This window comes from Prinia subflava, chromosome 4 (genome assembly GCF_021018805.1).
Source record: "Prinia subflava isolate CZ2003 ecotype Zambia chromosome 4, Cam_Psub_1.2, whole genome shotgun sequence".
In the NCBI taxonomy this organism is placed as follows: Eukaryota; Metazoa; Chordata; class Aves; order Passeriformes; family Cisticolidae; genus Prinia; species Prinia subflava.
In genome coordinates, this window is record NC_086250.1 from 51,041,342 (window position 1) to 51,067,186 (window position 25,845).

General features: G+C 39.5%; 1 protein-coding gene across 2 annotated transcripts in view; it reads left to right on the plus strand.

Moving 5' to 3' along the window:
* The window catches only part of KCND2 (potassium voltage-gated channel subfamily D member 2), a 266,099-nt gene that overhangs the window by 230,421 nt on the left and 9,833 nt on the right, over window positions 1-25,845 (plus strand). For both annotated transcript variants that reach the window (XM_063396747.1, XM_063396746.1), the window contains one exon: window positions 17,722-17,884. In XM_063396747.1, the coding sequence (XP_063252817.1) occupies window positions 17,722-17,884 (163 nt within the window). The remainder of the gene's footprint in view (window positions 1-17,721; window positions 17,885-25,845) is intronic.

Below are 25,845 nucleotides of genomic sequence, written 5' to 3' on the forward strand. Positions count from 1 at the left end.
AGAGAAATATTTTAATGAAGTCTCCTCTGCTAAGTGTTCTTTTTTTATGGTGCCACTCGGCCTTTGTCAAGAGCTACTCTGTAGCCCTAATGCACTTCTTGCGTAACAGCTCAGCTTAGTAGAAAGGGCTAGATATAATGCAGTACATGACCTCCACATATTCAACCCTTTTATGGAAATAGAATAAAATAAGTATCAATGTAATTACATCTGACATGTCCAAAAGATTTTTGGAAGAACAACAGCATTTGTTACACTTGTTGGTTTACGTCACATTCTGATTTATTTTTCAAGTAATATGTTATATAGGTTTATAAACTACTTAAGGTAGTTTATAAGGTTTTTTTAAAGGATTAAGTAAATCTGCTCAATCTCTTATCTACAAGCTAAAATGCATCAATTACTTGGACTGTCACAAAGTTTTGATTGTCTTTAGTGTTTCTCCAGCACTATTTAAGGCTTACTCTTCTTATTGCAGCAAACATTTGTACTAACAGGAATTTGGCCCCACTATGTCATAACTGCACTTTGATGAACTCTGTGTTTCAGGAAATCTATCCTCACTGACTGCTTTTGTTTTATTGCTCATTTTTCATAGCTGCATAATTATTATGGCACAAGAATAGAATGGATACAGATGAGCTGAGTCACTGTTTTATAGTCACCAGCAACCACACCCTAAAATCTGGTGCACATTGTCCCCTGAGGGTCACAGACTATCCTCTACTCAAAGCAGAAGTAGAGCCCCTCTCCCTGTGGGATACCAGCAGCAGTGAGTAGAAATATGCTGGAAGTACAGCCACTGAGTTGCATGTCTCTTCTGCCCACCCAGTGAGCTGGTGGATCAAATCCAGTCCTGGTCTGGGGTCTATGCCAGACAACATTGAGCTGAAACTGATAAATCTCTTTAAAAGGTGACCAACACATCCACGTGGTTCCCTCACCTAAGCTTCACAGCATTTAATCATTGAGCAGGAAGACCAAATGCATGGCTGTCCTCATAGACACATGTATAATCCCTGAGGAATAGGAGCCATGCCCCCAGACACCTCTTTCTCCTTTGCTCTTCTCTGTGAGGTTATTCTGATGGTACACATATGGTGACACACATATTTCTATGAACACAGGATCCCAAAGCCTTTAAGCCATGATCATACAACCTAAATTTGAGTTCCACTGACTGGACAGTATTTCTTACGACTGGGAGGATCAGAGATTAGCAGACAGATGGAATCTTTTTAGGCTGGAGAAGGGAGGGGGGAAAACAAAAATGGCATAATATAAAATCAGAGGGAAAAAATACTGCTCAGCTGTGTTCTGAATTATTGGCACAGATGGAAATTGCTGCATTACTCCCTAAGAAGCTTCTATTAATTTTGTCTTTTATTTTCTTTCCTGTGAGAGTTGACCTCCTGTAGATTTTTTTCTCCACTCCTTCTAACACTTTCTGAAGAGGAAGAGGCCAGTGATAGTCCTGCATGCCTATTTATTAAAGACATAATGTTGGTAGTAGAACATAGAGATCTAGCTCCTAAGGCAAATGCATTTGGTGGTTAATGCTGATGAGCACATTAAGGAGGGAAAGGCCTGGAGAGGTTGAATTTCTATGACTTATGAGCCTGTAATAGCATGTTTTTGAGTAAAAAGAAAGGGAATGTCTCCTAATATTTATAACCAAAATTTGTCCTACTTTGAAAGCAATGAAATTTCGTTTAGTGGCCTTTTAGCTGTTTAACACCCAGAACTGATCTGTCCTCTCCGGTACAAGCAACTCTGAGATCTCACATTCCAAAGTTTACCAGCAGGATGAAAGACAATTAAAATGAATCAGAGAAAAGCCATAAAATATGACAGGAGTCACAGTAAAAGGACCACATGATTACTCAGTCTCAGATTCTTGAATAATTATACTCTTTCTATGGAAAGTCATATTAGTTCAGTTTTTGTAGTGCTAGAAGAAATCCTAAGTATGGAAATTAAAAGAACGAGATTGCTGTGCATCTTGGCAGTGGTTGTGGTGGTGCAGCAGATTCATGTTCTTCCCCTAAGAAGAATCCTTGCAACTGTAGCTGGGGGTGAAAGACAGCATCAAGGAGAACCACTGGTACTAGGTGGAGTTAGGCAGCGTACAAGAGACCAGTACAGTTGTGAGAGCATAACATATTCTGTAAAGGGATGAGAGGTCTCTTGCAGAAGATAAAAATTGTTATGAATCATGCTAATTACCTTATTAAGTAATGTGCCCTATTATCACAAGAAACAGAATTACTATCAGCATTGGTGGGGTCTCCTCTGCAATCAGATATAGACTGTGAGCCAGATCGCAAGCATCAGACACTTGGAGCTGAAAGTGGATACTCAAAAAAGCCCTCTGGCATAAGTGAAACTGTAGTTGCAAGTAATGAGGTTAGAATATAGCCCTAATCAGTCATTGGGAACTATACTGCACTTGAAAATACTACTTTTGAAGACACTACTCTTAAAGAAAATTCAACATCTGTGATTTTTACTTTGTTGAATCTCTGGGCTCTAAGTTGGTTTAAGAGCCCTTTCAATCATAAGACACCAACTACCACTTTCCACAGGAGAACAGAAGTCATTTCTGGAGATAAGTGTGTGCAACCCAGCACAACATGCAAGCAGTGACATGAAGCCATACCTGTCACTCTCCTGCCTCTGTAGCATGTAACAGCTCAAGGCCAGCAGGTCATTTCTTCACTCTTTCCCTAGACACACAAATTCTGTACAGAGCTGAAAGTCAGTGGGAAGGCAAGAGGCAGTTGTCAGGCTGCTTCTTCATGGAGAAGTAGTGCCTTGAGGTGTGTAATGTGTTTGCATCAGGAGTGCAGCATTAGCAGTCTTCTCCCACGATTGCTACACAAGTGTGCAGTTATTATGTGGGCACAAATAAGAAAGTACCTACAATAAGAAACTCAAGGAGAAAAGCAAGGAGAACAGTGCTCAATACACTGAAAACAACAAACCTGACAGCAGAAAAGGACGGAAAACCTGCTATATAAAGGTCTCTAGAAAGTGATTTATACTGGGTGAGAAGCAAAACTAATTGAAAATGCATAAAAAGGAGAGGGTTTGGCATTCCTCATTAAACCGTGTCTATTGTTGTAGAGATAAAAAAAATACAGTTTGAACCAAAAGTCTGAGTAGAGATTGAAAATCCAAGGACAAAATTTTCAGTGAATGGCATAGGCAAAATTAAGTATGAGAACTGCCAGATATTGGTTAGAGTTCCCAATGGATTTTGACATACAGAAAGATAAATACATCAAATATAGTTATACTTGGAGACAGGTAGAGACTGGTAGGTTATTCTTTGATGCTGCTGTAGATGTTAAGGTCAAATAGGAGAGAGTGGCTCAGGAAATAATCTTTCAGCTGTGGGAAGAGTGCTGGTCAGGAGGAACTTCACTTGCTTGTTATTGTCTACATCTAGGGGTCCAAAAACACAGCCTGCAGGACCAAGATAAATGTCTGCAATATATTGCTTTTATGGTGCTCTCAATTGACCATGTAATTCTAAAGGTTCACAGTGTTCAAAGCAAGCTGGTGCATAGTTCAAAATGCTCAGGAATCACTGATTTGGGTAATTTACCACAGGGGGTGAATAAGCAGAAGGAACCCTTATTTACTGCACAGGAATCTCTACTGAAAAAGCAGCTCTTGTAGTGCTTTCAGGCCGATGTCTGAAACACCACAGCATTTCTCTGATCATGACACACAACTTTTGGAAAGGCAAAAAATTACAGTGGAGGCATAATATTAATGATTCAGAAAGTCTTGTGTCACAACCCTGAGCACTGCAGTATCTAATTACTAGGCATAACGGTTTGCACACAGGCTGTGCCAAATAATGACAAGAGAATTAGACACCTAAAAATGGAGTTTGCCCTCTGGGGAAGGTCAGTGTAAGCCATTTGGTGGGAAAAAAGCCAAAGTAGTGCTGTGAGACTGAATTCCTAGTCCCTCACAGAACTGGGATTCATGCTACAAGGAGGGCTGCATTCTGTAGAAAATATAATGAGCCACCATTTTAAGTGAAACAGGATTGTCTTTCAAAACCTGAAGAAGGGAGAGGATAGAATAAGTCTGTCCTTCCAAAATCTGGGGAAGAAGTGCAGGTGCTCCTTCTGAGTTCCAGCCTTGGTGTTCAGTGCAGTCAAACCATCTGTTGGATAGCTAGGATCAAAAAGTTTTCATACATGAGGGATTTGAGACTTCATGAAAGCTCCAGCCTCTAAAGACATTACTCGCTCTTGACAGATAGTGTTTTCTTCATGTTGAAATTCAAACATGAAAATTAATTAGGAAAAAAAATTGCAAGACTTCTTGTAGCTGTGGTTTGATTATTCACTTGAACCAGGCTTGGACTGTTGAATGTTTATAAGCATTTTGTGAAATACAGGCTGCACACGAAAAGATTTAGAAAATCCCTTTCCAGCGTTGCCTATTGCATGATTTCTTGGCAACACATATAGGGAATATGTATTTGCATCACTCTGGGAAAAGAAGTCCCATGCAACCTTCCAAAATCCTTCTGTTTACCATTGGCATCTAACAAAGTTTCTACAAAGCTTTAGACTTTTTAATGAATACTGAAACTTTACAGAGTTTGCATTTTAAAATGTAATGAAATTACATTTAGGAGTCCAGAAGCTCCATTTCTGAGCAATCCATGAGAAAATTCAAGGTTTATCAGCAATCTTTAAAAAGATAGATTTTGAAAACAAAGTTTTTAAATGTTGTATACAAGAGAGAGGAAAACATTTCTCTTGGAAAAAAAATGGAAAAAAAAAAACCCACTTGGAAAATTTATTTCTTTGCTACTTGTGAAAAGAATAGTAGTGGTCAGCATTATGAAGCTTTATGCCCGAATGACTGAGAAGATTGGTAGTGAAATACAGAACCTCTCAGTCATGGGACATGAATTCAAATAGGAATGGGGTTAGTAGTGACAGAAAGTCATTACTGTGTCATTGCAGTGTGCTAATGTTCAGAGATTCATTGGTGGCTTGAGTCCAATTACTAGCACACAAGAGGTCACATTACAAAATGCACTAGCAAAACTGGCAGAGGCAGACCCATTTCTACTCTTTGTAACATGCTGCTACATTGCCATATCCAGAGATATCAGTTCAAATTTGTGTCAAGACTCAGAGCCAGTGTGGTTAAGCAGTCAAACTCCACACTGCACAATTTGATGAAGAGAGGACAACTGAAACCATTGATTCAATAATTCAATTTGTAATTGTAGTAGTTGCAAATTTCCCTATTTAAATTACAGAAACCATGCAGCACCAAGCTTTTACAGCCTGCAGAGGCACTGACTGGTGCCTGGGAGGGTGAGGGTTAAGCTGTCCCTGGGCAGACCAGCTCATACAGGCTCTTGGTTTCTTTGCAAGAAAGGGGATATAAGGATGCTCAGCTGAAGCTGATTACTCTGCCAAGCTATAGCATCACCTCCTTCTTTCAAGGTTTGGAGTGATTTAGCACTGATGGAAAGCTGAGCCTTGAGTGAACTCAGAAGAGGCTTTTGTTTTGCTAGACTAGAGGTACATGAGTGATTTGATTCTCCTGGACTTGCCTGAGCAAGTTCAGGAATATCTGAAAATTGGAAAAGAGGAAAAAAAGATTATCAGACAAACAGAAAAATTAATAAATGGTCCATTGCAGCTGATATGTTTTCTCAGTGATATTCTAAATAGGAGGGCATGTCAAAAAAGGCTTTGAAAAGGAAGGAGCTGAATTTCTGATGCAAAATAACAGTCGATATTCTCAGAAAAATTACTCTCTTCACTACTAGCTGGAAAGGGACATGAAGATACTGGACTGTGATAAATCTTTTAATGCACAAAATATTTACAATGGAATTATTATTACTTTACAGGGAAAGATCTTAGCCTTACCTAAGTAAGCATAATGTATAGTGTATAATATATAATCATGTGTCATTTATCATATGTGTGTGTATAAAAATATATGAGTACTTTTTACACTTGGTTGAACAGATTTCAAGTAGGCATTAGAGAAAAAAATAAGGGAAGTATTCAATATTTGGCAGAGATCCCTAGAGACTTAGGCCAGTAGCTGTGTCACACTGACAAAAGCTATTTCATGTTTTTCAGCTCTGCCTGAAGGAATATAAAAATAATACAGATCCATTGGTGGTTGTATTGGCAAGTAAAAACTTAGCTTGGCCTAATTGGCCAGTGCTGAATGTGACACGAAAGCCTATTTTCAAGGGAGATGGAAATATGTGAAGCAAAACAAGTAATAAATAGAAAGTTGTGAGGATGATTATTTTTAAAGAGAAGGCAATAATTCTATTTATTATTTCAAAAACTTTTTTTTTTTAAATATTTCTTCTATCAGTATTTTAACATACTAAACTTGTGTTGTCAAATGGATCTTTATATATGGAAGAAGAACCAGGATATTTTTAAGTTGCCACCTCCCTGGCAACTTATTTCAATGCCTAACCACTCTTTCCAACATGTTTTTTTAAAATATCTAATCTGAACCTCCCCCGGTGCAGTGTGAGGCCATTTCCTCTCACTCTTTCACTTGAGACATGGCAGAAGAGTCCAACCCCCATCTGGCTACAACCTCCTTTCAGGTAGAGAGCCATGAGGTCCCCTCTGAGCCTCCTCTCTCTTGACTAAACAACCCCAGCTCCCTCAGCCCCTCCTCTTAAGACTTGTGCTCCAGCCCCTTCACCAGCTTCATTGTTCCACCCCTGACTTGCTCCAGCACTGTTGTTCCTGAATGAGGGGTTCAGAACTGGACACAGGACTTGAGGTGTGGCCTCACAGGGCCAAGTACGGACAGACAATCCTTTCCCTCCTGGCCAGACTATTTCTGATACAAACCAGGATGTTACTGGCCTTCTTGGCAACCTGGGCACAAGCTGGCTCGTTTTCAGCCAGTTGTAACCACTAACTGCAAGTCCTTTTCTGCTGGGTGACTTTCCAGCCCCTCTAGCTCTGCATGGGGTTGTTGTGGCCAAAGTTCAGGACCATGCACTTGGCCTTGTTGAACCACACTCCTTGCACACACACTCCTTTGACCAAATGCCCCAGTGCCCTGAAGTCCATTTGGATTGCTCCAATCTCATCACCACGGACCTGACAACTAATAGAAGGTAACAGAGGGTTGTAACAGATCAGGGAGCTTCCTAGTAATATCCCTTACCTGGGCCCCAAGGAGGCAGCAAACTTCCCTGTGGGACAGGTCCTCCTGAAAAAAGCAGAAAGAGTTGCAAACCTGCTGGGAATCATCCCTACCTAGATCTTGATCTGCCCATTAGAGTGCTGAACAGCACGAAGGCCAGCAGTGGCTAAAACCTCTCGTCAGTCAGTTTTACTTAAACATGGGAGCAGCTGGATTTGATTCCCAAGGGCAATCAGCTCACAGATCTCAGTGCTGTGCCCAGTAGCTGTCACAAAAAGAGGCATGGCTGTCCTTGCAAACTTTCACAGTGCTTTTTAGTGTTAATGTGATTTATACTTGGAGCAGTTTTACCTGATGGCTAATATATACTCCAGAGAAATTTAGGATTGGATTGGCAGATCAATGCTTTGTTTGGAATTTGCTGCTATTTAGCACAAGGATTGAAACTAAAAGGAAAAATGTAGGAGAAATGAATTACATAAAATTTTCAGCAATATTTCTGGGATGAGCACTGGGCCCAGAATACACCTAATCACAGAATTAATAGGAAAACTCTCTTTCTCTCCTGGAATAAGGTGGCATATCAAAACATACCCCTGGGCTTCAGAAAGTGCATTTGAATCTGCACCAAAATCTGTGCTTCACAGCTCAATCCTAATTCTAGTCATGATGCTGAAAAATTTTACCCAATAGCATGTTCCTAGAAGGACTCAGAATTGTGTTGGGTTGTCATGTGCTCATGAGATGTCTGAGGGAACAGAGAGTGCTCACGAACCAAGTCCAGGTGAGGGAGATTACATGGGTGATATTTATCAGTTGCCTTGGAACTGATTCCCAGGAGGAAAGAGTCAAATTCTAGCCCATCCTGCTGGGAATCAATGGAACCTGTGACTGGGCTCTCTTTACAGCCACCCTTGGTGTAGTCAGTACATCTCCCACTGCGCCCCTTTGCCACCAGTACTGCGGGGTCTTTATTCCCTCATTACTGGGCACCATGGCCAGACCCTGGCTTGAGGGCATTGCCCATTTTTACCTCCTACCTTTGAAGTGAAGAATGGCTGGAGATGGTGTTACTTTTGAAGGTGAGGCTTTTTATACCCGGATGTTCATGTTGCGTCCACTTAATGTCTCAGACAGGAACTGCTGGAAATTCTTTATACTCCATTTTATTTGTATCAATTTATTTAAAATGATGATTCTTTGGGATTTGTATGCATTCATCCTGGTTCATATTTGTTCATTTTTCCATGAGATATAAAACACTATCTCTTAACATTATATTGCTTTTTAATTCCGTTCTCCCAAAAAAGGATTTTCTGAAAGAACGAGGGGAAAAGAAAAAAAACACCCAAAGAAACCCCAAAGTAAAAATTCATATCCATAGGACAAATAAAGATACATTCCTTTTAACTTAAATGTTAGGGGTGAATTTTCTTTGTCTGGTTAGCACAGGTGCTGGCTGAACGATGCCATTTCAATGATTATTTTGTACAAATTATGTGATGACAGTCATCAAAACACCTATACTATGCCAGAAGCCCAACAGCTCATTTTTCTCTCTCAGTGATAGATATCTGGGAAGCAAGGCAAATTTTATCAGCTCCCACCAATAAAGATTTGAACAGAGAAATAACGAGGGTGGGAAATCACGCATTAGCATTGTGAATAATAATGGTTCACTGTCCAAGTTGGGGCCAGAATCATAAGCTATCCTGGACTGTTCCCTACCTCTTTTTAGAAAATGGTATGCAGTTCTGATCTTGTTTTTCTGCAAACTGTGTAAAAAGTAGAGGAGATTCAAAAAAGGGCAAAAAGTATGATAAAATAGAGGGAGCAGATTCTGTATGAACACAGTAGGATTTGTCAGCCTAGGAAAGAGATAAGGTAAGTAGGTATGAAAACACAAGAGGCAGGAGGATGGTTGCTGGAGAGTATCACCAGACGCTTTTTTGAATATAAGAACCTGATCAGGGTCATCACATGGAACAGGGAACTCAGCCAGAAGAGTCAAAAGGACACTCACCAAGGAATTGCCAGTGTCGTGAATGCCAGAAATGTGCACAGATTTAAAGGGTCATGGCAAAGCCCATGGAAGTGCAACCCTCTATGAATAACAAAAGTGCAACCCTCTAGGAATAAAAAAATAAAATACATATGGTTTGTACTTCTTCAGTTACTTGTAAGTGGTTGAAGGATGGAAGATCATTCAACGATATATCATGTATATTTAGCCAAATCTTTTTCCCTATATATCTGTTTGCTTCAAGTTACATTTTAGAGACTGATATTAGGGTAGGTGAAGTTTCAGTCTGAACTATTACTGGCTTTTTTTTTTCTTGTTCATTTATAAGCTATGAAAGAACTGGTCAGTTTATCCTATATATGTGTTTCTGTGTGGGTTCATGTTCTGACAAAAGAACTGTTAGAAAATTAGGTCCTAACTAAGTAATACAAGTCATTGATTTTTAGGAGCAAAGACTCTGGAACATTTGCTCTTTGTGAAGTAAGCCAGCATTACAGGAGCAAAGATCAAATTGTCTTTTTTCTTTTCCCTCTTAGTTACTTTTGACTTCACAAAAAATAGAATGAAAAAAATTGTATGTCTGTATCAGGCCCTAGAAAATACATATTTGAGTGACACCAGAAAAGTATATTCTTCCTGTAATCCTTTGTACCATCTTATGAAATAATATCTAGCCAAGCATTTATTCTCCACTCATCACTGTGGTATCTTAAAGAGTTAGAATTCTAAAGTAATACAACAAAGTAATAAATTAATTCAATGTTAATCAGATATTGTATTCTTAGGAGTAAAGATCATTTTAAGAAATTAAATAATTTTTACTTACATCTGACTCATTCTTTCAAACCTGGCTCATTTCACATTCACACACGGTAGTGTTTTAAAAACAGAATTAGCTCCCAAATTGTAACTGTACAGGCTGAATCCTTAAGGCAACACAGTTGAAATGCTTATTTAGAAATTCCACTTAAAATTATTACCAGTAGCAATTTATATTATCTGTTGTTGGATGTAATGTTGAAATAAATGGCTAATTAGTGTCAACTCACCAGCATTTAGTTACCAAGCAGCTTGAAGGCTCTAGAGAACAGCTTTAAAACAATCTACAGCATTCTCTTTAGACAAGGACCCCATTTAGCATTTGTCAAATTTAATTTGACATATCTATATTATTGCTTTATGCATAGGACTTCTTTTTGTACTCTTAGAATGGTTAGCTTCTGTATTTTTACCGAAGGTCTTTTTTTAAGTGATCTCAAAGTTAAAGTGGTTAACTGATATTTGCTCCCTTGCAATGCATGTGCTTAGTCCCAGAGCTAGTCTACTAGTTCTAGAGGGAGCTAATGGAGATTGGTTTATTCACATGCCCATGAGAGCACAAAGGAGTGACTTAAGCAGTCACTCATCCTTTGCAGAGTGTGTGGCAGTCTAGCTGATTAATTTTATTGCTGACTTACAGTCTTCCATCCACTAAACTAAGCAAAAATTCCCAACGAATAACATGGCAGATCTCTCAGGGGAGCATCTCCATCACAAAAACCACCCCTGGAAGACTCCATTCTGAGTTATTCAATACTGGGACATGAGGTCTACATCACTTTAAACAAATATGGGGTTTGGAAGCACAAGCTTCCTCTGCAGAGATGTTCTGCAGTGATGGCCACAGTGTCAGTGTCGCCTTCAGGCAGGAGATGGCTTGGGCACTGGAGGGCCACACAGACTGAGAGCACCTGCACTTGCCACAGAATCCTAGTTCTGTGTGAAGAGTTGTGCAAAGAAAGCTCCCTTTGCCTGCAAACTCTAAAGAAGGCACATTTTCACCTGTGCTTGTGGGTGATGGCCAGTGTATTGTGAGGACCACGATTTAGGAAACACTTGGAAAGGCAGCTAGCAAGTTTTATACCAAGAACACTTGTAGTGCTGTGTTGCTTTTCTTATCCTTATGAAGTGCTGGATCCATTCAGAAACATTCTCTTTTTCCTAAAAACAAACATGTTTATTTTTGCTTCTGAAGTCTGGGGGGAAAAGCCAAACAGCAATGCCATCTCAGCAGTGTGTCTGACTGTAATGTTGCTGTTGGGAGTCAGCTGAGCTGTACTTCTGATAGCTTAAAAATCCCCCATGCAGGATGGAGCAGTTGTCATGCTTCTGTGATGATTTGCTCAGGAACGTGTAGGATCCTAAGTTTTCCTATTCAGTGAGGGAGAGGTGACAACAAAAGATCTCTCTTACCTCTTTGAATTTAATATTTTATGGTAAAGGGAAACAGAAGGAACTTGGTTATCTGAAACTTGGTCTGGATTGCAAGAGGCTGGGAATGTTTTCTTGGCCAAGCCTTTTAACTTTTCCATGTGAAGGATCCTGAGTTTTGACCTCTAAGTACTAAAGTCCACTATGCAAATCTGTTTAAGTGAAACCCCGGTGCACATACAAACAAAACAAAACAAGAACCGCAACCCCGCTCCCCCTCAAATCCCCTGACTTTTATTAGAAATTCTGTATTTCAGGAACTGCTAATCCAGCCAGGCACAGGGGCACTATTTTAATTCTCTTGCACTGCAGGCTGGAAAACCCAGGGAGCACTACCTCTTCTGAGAAGATGTGGTTTTCATCATTCATCAGTAATCATACCTGCCAGCACTTGAAGGAACATTGTGGACCCAGAGGGGACCATGTCCATCATGACTGGGCAGAAGAGAGAGCTGCTGCAGCAGAGGAGCCTGCACAGCAGTAAAAGCATTCAGGAAGATTATTTGCAATTCCATGCAGAATCTTCCTGGGCTGGAATAAAATTTGAAGTAATCTATGTAATGTTGTTCAGAACCCCATGCAACCAGCAACATATTGCATTATTAGAAACTGCTGTTCCAAAATCATTAGGCTGTTTTCAGATCTGACCAAAAGCAGGACAGTAAGTCAGATTCACCATGATTATTGTTTGGTAGTGTCAGAGAGGATGGGAATTGCTTTTCCTGCCTACTCACCTATACTGGGATGTAAACCTGTGCCCAAGTGGGTGGCTGGCAGCCTAAATTCATGGGCCAATGAGCAGCTTTATAATCTTCTCTGAGAGTCTCACCACAGCAGCCTCTGGGGCTTTTCCTGGAGGAAAGAGCCATTAGCTGAGACAGGAGACAAGAGAGCAGATGCACAGTCATCCCACCCAAGTGGTTAAAGCAGCGACGCTGCACAGAGCATGCAAGCAGCTGGAGGGCAGGGGGAGACCCCTCACCCTGGAAAGGCAGGGCACTGCTCTTCTAATCAACTCCTGCACAAAAATCTTGATTTCTGCCTGGATGACCCACTAAATCTACTGGGAAATGTGATTTGTCCCCCACACATGAAAAGATATGAGCTGTGCTGGCTTCTACAAAGATTGTTTAGCTTCCATGGATCTCGTACTATTTCCATTGTTCTTTGGTCATAAATTCCCTTGCTTTTAAAATCAGTATTACCTAGTTAATTTTAATGTCTTTGCATCTATCTTACAACTCCATTATTTTCTGACATGTTTTACATGTTTGAAAACAAAAAAATGTTACTAGCTTTGCTTTTCAGCAAATAATATAGGAGCAGACAACAGACCTCAATCAATGTTATAATTCTTTAAAGAATGTAAATTAATTCGAAAGAGGTGGAAGAGGGCATAATGTATCTGTAACACGCATTTTAAATTGTTTCTGCATTTGCATTTGGTTTTAATGGCGTTTACGCCCTCTAGTGTCAGAAAACCCTATCATAGTGAGGGTTTTTTAACCTTTCCTCTGTCTGTCAGTCTCAGCCCTGAGTATTTAGGCTTTGCCAAAATGCAAATGCTGGATTTATTCTTCATATATATGTCCTCCAATTTGTCCTCATATTTCATATGCTTGGGCATGTTTTGAACCAAAGTGAGTTATTTTCAAATATTTATTTCTGATGTAACACACACAAAAATATGCTAAATTACAATTTCTGTCACTATTTATTTTGACATCCACAATAAACTTAATTTTCACCCGGAAAAGATTTACTCCTGTGTTCAAACAAAAAAACAGGAGTTAAAATAAGCAGCTTTGTCCCTCTCATTTGTTAAGATTATTAAAGAAAATATGTTCTTTCTCACATCAAGGAAAAATGGCCAAAAAGTATGATTCATTTCAGTTATAATTGGGGCCTTTGACTTATGAAATATTTCATATTACAGCCATCAAAAAATTGCTTTCATTAGATTCAGGAATAGGATGTATAAGTGATGATGCTACAAATAGAGTCTTTGTTGTCTGAGATCTCTTGAGTTATGGGTATGCAAGCCCAGATAAATTCCATTCATCAGTTAGAAAAGCAGTAGTGTGTTGGCAGGTGGATGGCCGTGGGTAAGATCTGACATGGCACTGCTGAGATTACTGGGTGGGCATTAGTAACCCACGTCCATTTGTGTTTCCCAAGCTCCTGCAAGAGCTCCATCTTCTGTGTGTGATTCAAGCTGCATTTCGTTCCCCCAGTCTGTCATGCAAAGTGCTACATCACACCCCAACTGTGACACCTCAACCCTCTGAAAGATACAGTGTTTGCAAAATGAAGGAATCCCCTGGCTTGCTGTGTGTCTTGCACTAAGGAGTCAAACATGCAAAAGTGCTCTGTCACCTGATGAATACAAACAACTGAGACAAACATATATGCCTTTAAATCCATCCATCCATCCATCCATCCATCCATCCATCCATCCATCCATCCATCCATCCATCCATCCATCCATCCATCCATCCATCCATCCCTGTACAGTGTCACTTGGTGAAGAGATATCCATGGACTACAAGAAGTAGCATGTCTGGCCTGTCTGGGCTACATCTAGTGAGACCTAAGCATTAGTTTGATCGTGTTGTTTCTGACTTGTGATTTGATAAAACTTGATTGACACACCTAGTTTGTCATAGCTTTTTCCCTTGCCTTTTTGATAACTGAAATAGAATGCACCTGGTCGATATCAGTGATCAGTATGAAGCTTCTTTTTCTACACTGATCCAGAATGTAAAATATTGAGATGACACTTCTGACATTACAAAATTAGATTATCAGTACAAATCATAAACACCCACAGACTGGCTTTAGCTTTGGCTACAATAATAGACATATGCAGAACAGACCATATACAAAGCTATGAAAAGACTAGGGGGAAAAAAGCAAACTAGGGGAAAAAAGTAAATAAAGGAGAATATATTTGCAGTTCCAGCCTGAAGAAAAGTGAGACAAGCAGAGTAGCACTAGATAAAACCTTAAAATAGTTCCCTTTTGAAAAGGGAGTCTGTGAAAATTGCTTGATAAGATTCTACATTTGTTGTGTCTCTGTGGTTGAAGGAACCAGATTTTCTACACAATTTAAAATTTGTTTTAGACATCAAGTGTAAATTTTCCACTTGGAAATACTAGCACCTCAAAGCTTTCCTGCCATCTGAAAATAGAGTTACATTCTTTTTTTAGTTTAGAATTGCCAAAGAATAAAACAGTTGTAGTTTGGGTTATAGAAGAAATTTTCCCTTCCTTTTATATCATCCATTTCCATTGGTGGTGTTCAGTGATATATGAGGTATAACTAAATGTAATGTTTATTTCAGGAGGAGAAACTTCATTAGCAATTCTGATCATGACTGCACTAGACTAAAATCTGTGTCACTGTCCCAGAGGAGAGCAAGGCTAACCAGGGCAAACATAGCAAAACCTCTGTTTTGTCACAAAAGTAACCAAATAGGTTTCTTACCCTGTGAGAATTAGGAAGATTAATTTCTTTAAAGTATTTTTTTCTGACCATAATTTTATTTAAACAACTCCAACACAGTGGTTAGCAACAGGAGAAAAACTAATTATGTAAGAATTATTAATGATGCGAAAGGCATTACTAGCACTAAATAACAGACAAGCAACATTACCTTTGGAAAATGTCACTGTATTACAACTGATGCAAGCTAAAAAGAAAAGTAACCAAAAGCAAGTTATTTTAAAGTAAGCAGTATATGCATCTGCATGACATTTTTTCCAGAAGGTAAGAAAAACATTGCAAAATACCTTCTTGTGTCAAACAATCCTAATTTTTTTTATTTCACTCCGTAACACTAAAATATTATGAAAAGGCATCTGCTTACCTCACTGGTTAGGTCCACACATAAATAGTGAAATGCTAAAGATAGATGAGCTTGTGCTTCCTGTCACAACTCCTAAAGCTTCAGTCTGCTCTTGATTCATATAATTATAGTGTCACATTATCAACAGGATGAACTACATCCCTGAGCAATTTCAAGCCAAATTAATTAGAGCCAGCTATGCCTTCTGTCCACAGCTGCCATCGGTGACAACGGAAGCTTATGGAGGTTCAGCAGTTCAACATTTCAAATGAGAAGCATCTAAATATAGGTTTAGGAATCTCATTTAAGAGATCTAATTTAAGAGATCTAGTACTGGGCATGTGTAAATTTTTGCATTTCAAAATCTGGTTGTGTCAGGTTTCTGTTTACACAGTTTGATCCAATATATGAAAATACTTGTATCTGTAAGAATGAAGTAAAACTAATGAATGATGTAAAGCAGAAATGTTTACCAGTGATTTGATCCTAGGCCTTCTCCATAAAGCTCACAACCCTGGCCCTATGCCCACTGCTTTTCTATTGTTCTGCCTGGAAAAAATTGGGTTAGTGAGGTGTTGGGGATCCCATTTTTCAAAGAGACCTTGAAAGGTCATTTATCTACTTCCTTGCCCAAAGAAAAGAACAGCTGGTCATGAATACAGTTGACAGTCAGCTCAGTCTTTAGGAAGAGATAAGCACCAAAAATGCTGATGTTGTGGGGTGCAAATGTTGATGTGAAGGAAAGTATGACATTCTTTCTAGTATTTTTCCAGTTTTTAGATATCTTTAATTAAGACCAGTTGTTATATTATTCATGTAAAAGATGGATTCTATTAAATTATGTACTTTCCATGCTATCCTGCCGTGTCACAAAATGAGAAACAAATAGCATTCGAATTTTGAGTGAGTGTGTGTAGGGGGGGAATATTGGCAGAAATATTAATTATATTATTCATGTGAATATTTTACACTTGGACATGCTTAGTAAAGCAACCAAACATTTATTTAACACAACATAATCTATGTCAGTGGTCTAAGACTTGGTCATCTGTATTATATCTGCCTGGATGAAAACTTATTTGAATATTTATGTTCAACACTTTCCTCATATCTTACAAAATGCAAACCATTCATCTTCACCTCCTTTTGACATGAGCTGAGCTCTCATTGCTGGCAGGTGTACTCTAACTTCATATAAGTTTCTCCATTATCCTCACCCTTTTATCCATCCCTCATGATTAGGTGCACAATTTGGACACTGACTTGAAGATTTCCTCCTTCTTCTCTATTATTTTTCCAGTTCCTGCTGAACAGACAGGTTTTGTTTTCCAGATAGTATTTTCTAAACACTGTTTCCCCACTGTTCTAGTTCTTAACTTTTCTTGTGTTGAGAGTTTATAATTTTTTTGCAATGGGGAATATGCTACTTCTCTTTTCACAAGCATACTAAACTCACAGCTAAAATCAATGTTTAATAATAACTTAAAATCCAATAAAGTTAAAAACTGAATGGTACTTGAAAGTAATTCATCTTTTTATTAAATTCTGTAGTATGTAATTAAATACTTCTCCCCTATAGAATATAACAAAATACAAAGAGCTAAAATCTCTTAATAAGTTGTCACTGGAGTGCCTTTACATACATCAGTAACACTTTGTTCTTACATGCTGGACAAAACAATATCCAATATCATAAAGAAAGGTGGGAGCTTTAGTAATTCTGAGCACTGCCAGGATTGCAGTTACAGTTTGGTTGCTTGCTTGCTTGTAGCTTGAGTTTTTCATGTTTGCTTTCACCTAGACCATAGAAGGGATATCTGGAACTCAGCTACTCCAGCTTCATGTCAGCAAGAAGTTAAGTCAGCCATGCTTCTGTCTAGCCAAGTTGAAAAAATACAATTATAGAAAGTCCATGATCTCCTGGGAAACCTGTTGCAAAAATGTGTCACCCTGCTAAATGAAAGTACTATATCAGCTTGAGACAAGAGATTATTCAGTTTAGTATCTAATTTACCAAGTGGTCTCTCTCAGATCTTGCCAATGAAATTGATGAGTTCTTTCAACAAGTAAACAGCATAAGGACTGAACTTCAACACTGATTTTTATATTTTATAGCAAGGTCATTCTCTCTCCATTGCAATAGAGGTGGCCTGGGAAGAGTACAGCAGGTAAAACATGTGATTTACCTGCCCCCATTTTGACAGATAGGACACCCAAAATTTGTTTCAAATTAAAATTATTTGTGCACAACAATGGGCATGCTGTGTATGTATGAATATGTGTAAAAGCATTATCAATTTGCAGCAAGTATTATTTGCAGGAGAAGTAAAATATATTGTGCAATTAATTAATAGTGAAATTAAATTATTAGAAGAGATTTTGTCTTTACTAAGCCTTTTGTTTTCTTTAACCTAGATATGGTGACATGGTGCCAAAGACAATAGCTGGCAAGATTTTTGGTTCAATATGCTCCCTGAGTGGGGTCTTGGTCATTGCTCTGCCAGTTCCTGTAATTGTCTCCAACTTCAGCCGTATTTACCACCAGAACCAACGAGCAGACAAGCGCAGGGCACAAAAGGTGAGCTTCTAATTTTTCCCCCTCATGTTGTTGAGCAATAGATAAAATATGATTTTCTATATGTTGTGTGTCATTATAGTGGGTATTTCTTAGCAAGAGGACCACTATATTGTGCTACATGCCTAACCCATGTCCTAGATGCAAATACTGTCTTATTTTTAGTGAGGAAAAAAACCCCAACACAAACCTAACTGGTTCATTTATCTTTTCTGTCAAAATGTACAGACCTATTATTTTGGTAATTCATCCCACTTGTTAGACTAGATCTAGGATTTTTAGACTATAGCTGCAGTCTCACCAACTGAAGATTCTTCTGTGCTTTTTCAGGCAGACTTTCTTTCTACCACAGTATTCTGAGGGAAAAAAAACCAAAACAAAGCAACCAAAACAAAACAAAGCAACCAAACGACCAAACAAACAAGCACAACCATCAAACCTGATAATTATTTCTAACATCTCTGCTAACAGATTGCTTCACTAATCCAGGTTTCGTTAAAGTCCCAGATTCAGTCTCTGGGGGAATCTGTCTGTTGGGGAACTTGTCTCCTCAGCTCTATTTTACTTAAAAGGCTTCAGATAAACAGCTCAATCAGGTAAAAATGAAAGTAAAGTTCTGTTTTTCCAGCTTCCTTGATTTGCTGAGTTTCTGACTAAATATCCCCTAGATCTACAAGAAGACTGTTTCCCTTCCTGACACATATGGACAAGGTCAGGGGCTGGGAAGAGAAGTATTTATCAGGAGTGAAGCAGCCAAGCCTAGACAGTCACTTTCATCTCCACATCACTGCCAATGCACTTGTTCTAATCCACTTCTCTGCATTCTGAAGTGCCAGGCAGCTCAGAGAGCACCCATTGCCACCTGAAGCCTGTTGTGGGAGCTCCTTACCCTCTGCTCCTCTGCAGATGGCACTCAGAGGGCTTTGGATGCCACACGGTTGCACGATTGCCAAGGCTGAGGTGTCCCCACTTGGGCTTTTTGTGGACCCATGGCCTCTCTTCAGAGGTGCTGAGCCTCCAGTGATCTCAGGAGAGCAGGATCACTGCTGGGGGAGGTGTGCAGGCAGACCGCGGCTGGGGACTGCATATACAGACCAGGGAACACAGGCAGCTGCAGGCTGCACCTGCTTCATACCAAAACAGCACCATGGTCAGACACAAAAAGTTGCTGTTTCTCTCTGGCCACCTTTTTGACTGATTTCTTCACTAAAAAGACCAAACAGATTAATTTAAAAAAAAAAAAAAAAAAAAAAAAAAAACACCCCACCAAAATCAGTGAAATAAATGTATGCCAGTGATACCATTCTCAGAATATCTTAAAATCAGGAGAAACAGAGGTACATGGCCAAGAAACTCAGGGCCAGGCGGAAGATACAGCACCCTTCAATGGCCACATCTTGGAAACATGCTTTCAGATGAGGAAAATGGCTATAAAAAGAAAGCAGGTCTATCACAAGAATGTCACACCTACCGAGAAACTTGATCTAAAATATAGGCTACTTCAGGGATCCAAATCCCATACTTAATCTATCTGCTAATTCCACCCACTCTTCTGCATGCTGTTTTGTCCCACAGCTTAACTCCAGCTGTGTGTTCCCCTCTTTCACAGCTGACTTCATGTCACTTCTACACTACCTTGTTTTTGTCAAGAACTTTTCTACTTGTTTTTGTGGAATGGCAGCAGAGAAGCAACTGTATCTCAGCCAGGACACCGTGCTCCTGACTGTGTCCTGACTTACAGTCATGGGTCATGGATCTGCTCCATCCCAGCAATTATTGTGCCTGTTCTGAGCTTTCATATTAGCTGCAGACACAACTTTTCAGATAGAAACTGTCTCCTACTGCATGCCAAAAAGCAGAGATTTCTAAATGCTTTACATTTGTGTCGTGGTTCAACCCAGCCAGCATCCAAGCCCCATGCAGCTGCTCACTCACTCCCCCACCAGCAGGATCAGGGAGAGAACTGGAAGCATAAAAACCCAGTCCCACACCAGCCACTGTGAAGAAAATTAACCCTACCCCAGCCAAAACCAGCACAATTTGTCAGTGAAAAACAAATGCACCCTAGAAAAGTTAGATTGGTAGACTGGCTATTCACCATAATCTCTTCCTGAATAGAAACTGCTTGAGTTAATAACTGACTTTTTCTCCATGCAAAACAGTGAGCTCATTGTGTGTTTCAAGCAGGAACACAAAGTGATGAATGGCAATCCTGCCAAGCGTTTTTTCCTCAGCTCCCCAGAACAATGCCAACAGCAAGGATGACAGATATCCTCTGACTGTGTTTATGCCCTTCTTGCTTTGGAGAAAATGGCTTTGAGGTCTGATTAACTTAGCACTGGATGTGTGTTTCATTGATAGCTCCTATTGCAAAGCTAATCTCTTTCAATCTAAAATGACTGAGATGTTGAATTGAATATTGCTCTAAAAAAGAAAAATCAACAAAAAGCACTTCATGGGTACTGTATAGTCCATATTTAGCCATGAAATATAGCCTTGCATTTCACAGGGGGTTTCTACTGCATTGTAAAAGAATATTCAGGCAAAAAGGTCACATCATTGAAGTTTGAAATTCCTTCTTCATTCAGTACAATAGAGGCTTTACACCATTTTCTAAAATAAATGTTTCCCCGGGCACTGAACTTATTTCTGTTCTCTGAGGCTGAAGAACATAAGCTTAAAAAGAAGGTGCTGTTTCATGGAGAGTAGCACAAACCCCTGCAGGCAATGGTACCTCCTGTTGGCTACAATAGCTTCTACTGGACTGAAACAGTTGTACCTTTGAATTGTGCAACTTTATCAATGCCTCACACAAAAGTTTAATTAAGATAGACTTCAGAAATGGCAAAACCCTTGGGCTGGAAGGAGACTCAAGAGAAAGTTCCTTGCTGAGGAGCTGAATTCTAGTTCCAGAAGCACTGACAATTTACAGCAGAAAAATATTGTCATCTACATTAGGATTGTTAAGAGCCATGCAACCATCATTTTATACTTACTGAGTTCTGGACAGTTATTCAAGATTAGACAATTCCACTTGTTTCTTTTTGGCAAAAAAGCACTGCACATTAATTCTTGGGAGAAATTCTTGGGAGAGAGAAATTTATTTATATACCATTGCATTTTGAATGCATTTTAAGGAAGCTCCTGCTTCCAATCATAAAAATGCGTTGTTGTAATTACCATGAAATCCCAGTCTGTAATACAGAAAATGTTGGCAGGATGGGCCAGATTTCTGCTGCAGTACAGGAAACCCCTCACAATCAATATAAACAAAACCAGCAGCTGGGGAGGAGAAAGGAAAAATCATTGATGCCTATCAAAACATTGCTTTCTATCAGATAGTAAGGTCCAAGGATGGCCTATCCTGACAAGAAATTGATGAATAAATAATCCAAAGCAGGCACTGAAATCCAGGGCATAACTAATTATGCCCTGGAGTCTTACTGTGCCTTTTCTCAAGCAGTTTTATCAGTATTGAGACAGTTTTGAAGAATGCTATTTGTGGAGCTTTTCCCAGCTAGAGACAACTTCAAGAGGTTGTTATTTTGGTTGCCCATTAACTTTGGGCAAAGTTAATGACAGTTGTCTTGTCTTGTATAAAGAAAGGGAGGAGAGGGAAGAGAAGGGAAGGGAAGGGAAGGGAAGGGAAGGGAAGGGAAGGGAAGGGAAGGGAAGGGAAGGGAAGGGAAGGGAAGGGAAGGGAAGGGAAGGGAAGGGAAGGGAAGGGAAGGGAAGGGAAGGGAAGGGAAGGGAAGGGAAGGGAAGGGAAGGGAAGGGAAGGGAAGGGAAGGGAAGGGAAGGGAAGGGAAGGGAAGGGAAGGGAAGGGAAGGGAAGGGAAGGGAAGGGAAGGGAAGGGAAGGGAAGGGAAGGGAAGGGAAGGGAAGGGAAGGGAAGGGAAGGGACAAGAAAGGTTTAGGCATGGTTTGATATAATTTCTTATTCTGTATGTGATAGGTAGCAAGGGCTAAGTTTTGGCAGGACACTCACAGTGTCACATTCACTGGGATGACTACCAGTCCAGGGAAGAGACAGGAGGAGGCACAGTTTCCCTCTTGGAATGGGTGTCTGGCCACTCCATGGCAGCTTGGACCCAAAGGTCCATCCCAGCATACTACAGCAGCAATTACAAAGTCCTTCATATCCTGAATTAAGTATCCCTTGCTACGTGCCTTTTCTGTTTTCCATATTTGCCTTTCCATACAAGGGCAAGAGCCTTGTGTCCTCTTGGCCAACAAGTGCCTGAGTGCAGGTGCACTGCTGTTCACTACCTGAGGAACAAAAGAGCCTTAATATTAGTTGCCCAAGCACTTTCTGCCTAGAGTGACTTTGCATGATGCCTCAACAGAACAGCCAAACCAACATCAGCTCCAAAACTTGACTTCAGACATAAAATTCAATCTGAATCTTTCATACAAGTATGGTCTTCTATTTTCACAAAGCAAAATATAAGATTGGCTTGGCTTTGCTATTTTAATTGTACATGACGAATTTATCTGTCAAGTTATGAATAATCAGTTACTAGCTAATTATAAATAGCTCTAGGATAAACTGCAACAACTGTTTAACAGCATCTGGCAGTCTAGAACTGAGTGTTTGCAGTAGGAAACCCTGCTAGCCATTTTGACTTCTTTATATGAGACAGGCTATTAATATCAGGAGAATTGCAGAAACACAACTAACAGTAACTTATACAGGATTTTTGGGTTTAACAAAAAAAAAGCATGTAGAACTTGTGTTTACTGAACAATAATTTAAATAGATTGTGAAGGTAAGGCACCATTCAAAATTCCATATCCATTATTGTGCAATGTAAACAGCATTTTCTTCTCTGTTACATACTGATGTCATGTAAATTATTGTCAGTTAATTTGAAATCAATCATTTGCAATTACTGAAAAATTAAAAAATCAGAGCAGTACATGTGGGTGTGTTTTTTTCACTTTGAAACAAACACATAGGGTGGATATGTGAAAGACCAAATAAAAAAAATGATATAAACAAAAATGTAACTGATTTTTCGGACAATATTCACCCTTTCTCTATAAGCCATTGTGTTGTGGTTCAGCATAGGCAGGCAGATAAAGCCACCCTGCTGCTCACTCTCTCTCCTCCCCAGCAGGATGGGGTGAAAATCAGAAAAGTAAAAGTGCAAAAATATGTGAGTAGGGATAAAGACAGTCTAATTGTTTTAGAAGGAAGGGAAAGAAACCACCAGAAAGGGAGAAGGGAGGCAAATTCAGGGTTAAAAAGTGACACTAAAGAACACAACTGCTCAGCACCAAGCCTGTCCCAGAGGAAGGGCAGCCCCTGCCAGTCCCCGCCAGCATCCAGCTTTATTGCTGAGCATGATGCCATAAGGTGTGCAATAACTCTCTGGCCTGCTGGGGTCAGTTGTCCCATCTGTGGCCCCCTGACTCTTTGTGCGCCCCCAGCCTCATCAGTGGGACTTGGAGGAGCAGAAAACCCCCTGGCTCTGTGCCAGCACTGTGCAGCAGTAACTAAAACATCCCTGAATTATAAACACTCTTTTCAGCCCAAATCCAAAACACAGCCCTATACCAGCTCCTGGGAAGAAAACCAGCTCTGTCCTGAGCAAAGGCTGTGCACACAGAATGACTGTGAAGGAATTTTAATATTTTAAATGTACAAAGTTGTTAAACAATAATAACTAAAAGATAAGTAATTATTAACTTTTGAGTTTTCATAATAAGATAATTATGTGCCCTGGAGAGCAGCAGGAGACAACAGGAGCTAAGTACTAAATCACCTGGGCTACCCTGGCTTCTTGCATTGCAAGTTGAAGAGAATCTTGCCTGAAATGATTCCCAGTGCTACAGTAAGTCTTGTCCTAAAGTCTTCCTCATAAAATCATTCTCTTAAAATAGCTGGACAGCTGAGGACATCTGAGTGTTAAAAGCTGGATGTTGTAAATATCCCACAGTGCTACATTTAAGGTTACTTAAAACCTTGTGAAAATGAATGTTTATATTTCTAAAACTGAAAGAGCTAACTGTTGTTGAATAACAGTGAATTCTCTTTGTGAGGTTTCTATGAATGCAGCCATAGACAAGGATCCAAATCTATGTTGTAAAATTTGAAGCTAGGAAAAAGAAAGACATCCATTTAAAAGAGAAATTCAGTGCAAATACAAGGGATGTGGCAAAAATTAGAGCTGGTCATCAGCTTCTTAGGAAGATGGAGATGAGATGATTAGGGTGGAATTTCATTAGAATATGTAAAAGAACTGTATTTCATCTACATTTGTTTAGTCCTAGACCATGTAAAAATTATCAAAGTTTCATACTCAGGAAATCTACATAGCAAAGATATTGTCTCCTTCAGGAGAACTTAATACTTTCTTTTTTATTTTTTCCCTAGATATTCTGTGAAAGAGGAGGATTAAGAAAGGCTTTGCAGTGGTTGAAATGGGCAGTTGTCACTCCCATTCTGTTATACATGACAGAAAATGCAGACTAAAGGAAAATGCAGTACTTCTCTAACCACAGTTTTTCTGATGTCATCACATAATTCTGATGCCTTTCATGGCAGTTCTATCCCCAGTACACAGCCCTTAAAATCCTGTGGATGACATGAGCTTTTAATGATGCCTTGACAGGAAATGTGAGAAGTGACTAGACTGCTCATGCTACAGGCTCAAATATAAATCAGGCAGAAGCACTGAAAATAAATCTTATCACTTTAACAGATTTGTAAACACCTCCAGTTTCTGCAGTATTTTCTGTAAGCTGAAGTATAAACATGGAGGCCACAATATCTGCTTCCTCTCTTGGTAACAGATTTACTGTCTTCTCTTTCATAAATGATATAAATTCAGGCCATCTGAATGAGTCTCAGCTAGAAAGATGTACACTATTACTTTCTAGCTCACAAAAGCTTTCTAAGATGCAATAAATTCATACTTGGAAAGCAATTTTAAATCTTCATGTAGGAAGTACAACCTTCATATTATATGTGTCACAGCACTTTGATATATTAAGATAGTCTGATAGACTGTTATGTTTTTCATATTTCTTTATTAAACAATGCTGCACCACAATTATTACTTCAATCACTAAAGAGAAAATGAATATGCATGCTAAAAGGAAAAGCAGAACTAATGTATGTTAAATGTGTGTTCATTAAGTCTAATGAATCTCCCTGTATAAACAGCATACTGAAAAATACCACAGCTAAAACATTTGTGACTGAAATCACTTATTTATGGGACTCCAAGCTGCATCCTCTAAAGGCCTTTCCAAAGCATCTCAAGCTCCTAAGACTAAACCTTTATGCATTTATGAACATAACCAAATGCACTTGTCCCAGCCCATGACTATTCTGTGGTGCAGGCAAAACTCCTTCCCCCACCTTTCAACCCAGCACGTTGGAATTGCATCACAGGAGCAACACTTTGAAAACAACCTATTTTCTGCCTTTCCAAGGGGCTTTTTAATTGCTTGCCTGAGGACTGAGCCCTAACCATGCTGGTAGCCATGGCTGTGCCACCTGAGAGCCCAAGTGAGCCAGGAAGGTGGGAGCTCTAACAGTTCCCCACCATGGTTGCTCCTGGACCCCAGGCCAGGTCATTGGGTATCTTTTCTCCTTACCACTAAAATAAAATGCATTAGCTGAATTGCTGGAAGAGCTGTGTTCACCAAGAAAGTCAGTAAACAAATGTGTTATCCTAAAATGGGCAATATATCACAAAATCAGTCAATAGCCTCTCATGTGAGCTTTTTGGCTCAAGGATGCAGACATGTTCTGTTTCTTTCAGAACAATTAAAGGATAATAAATGTATGACATAGCATAAGCCAGATTTCAGGCATGTTAGCTGTCATAAATTTCTTGGCTTGCTGTTGAGAAATCCATGAATTTGAGGTTGTGAGTGCAAAGAAATGTGGTGTTGAGCCATTCCTCTAAGTCAGTTAATTAATTAATTAATCATCCCAGACATCTGGTGGC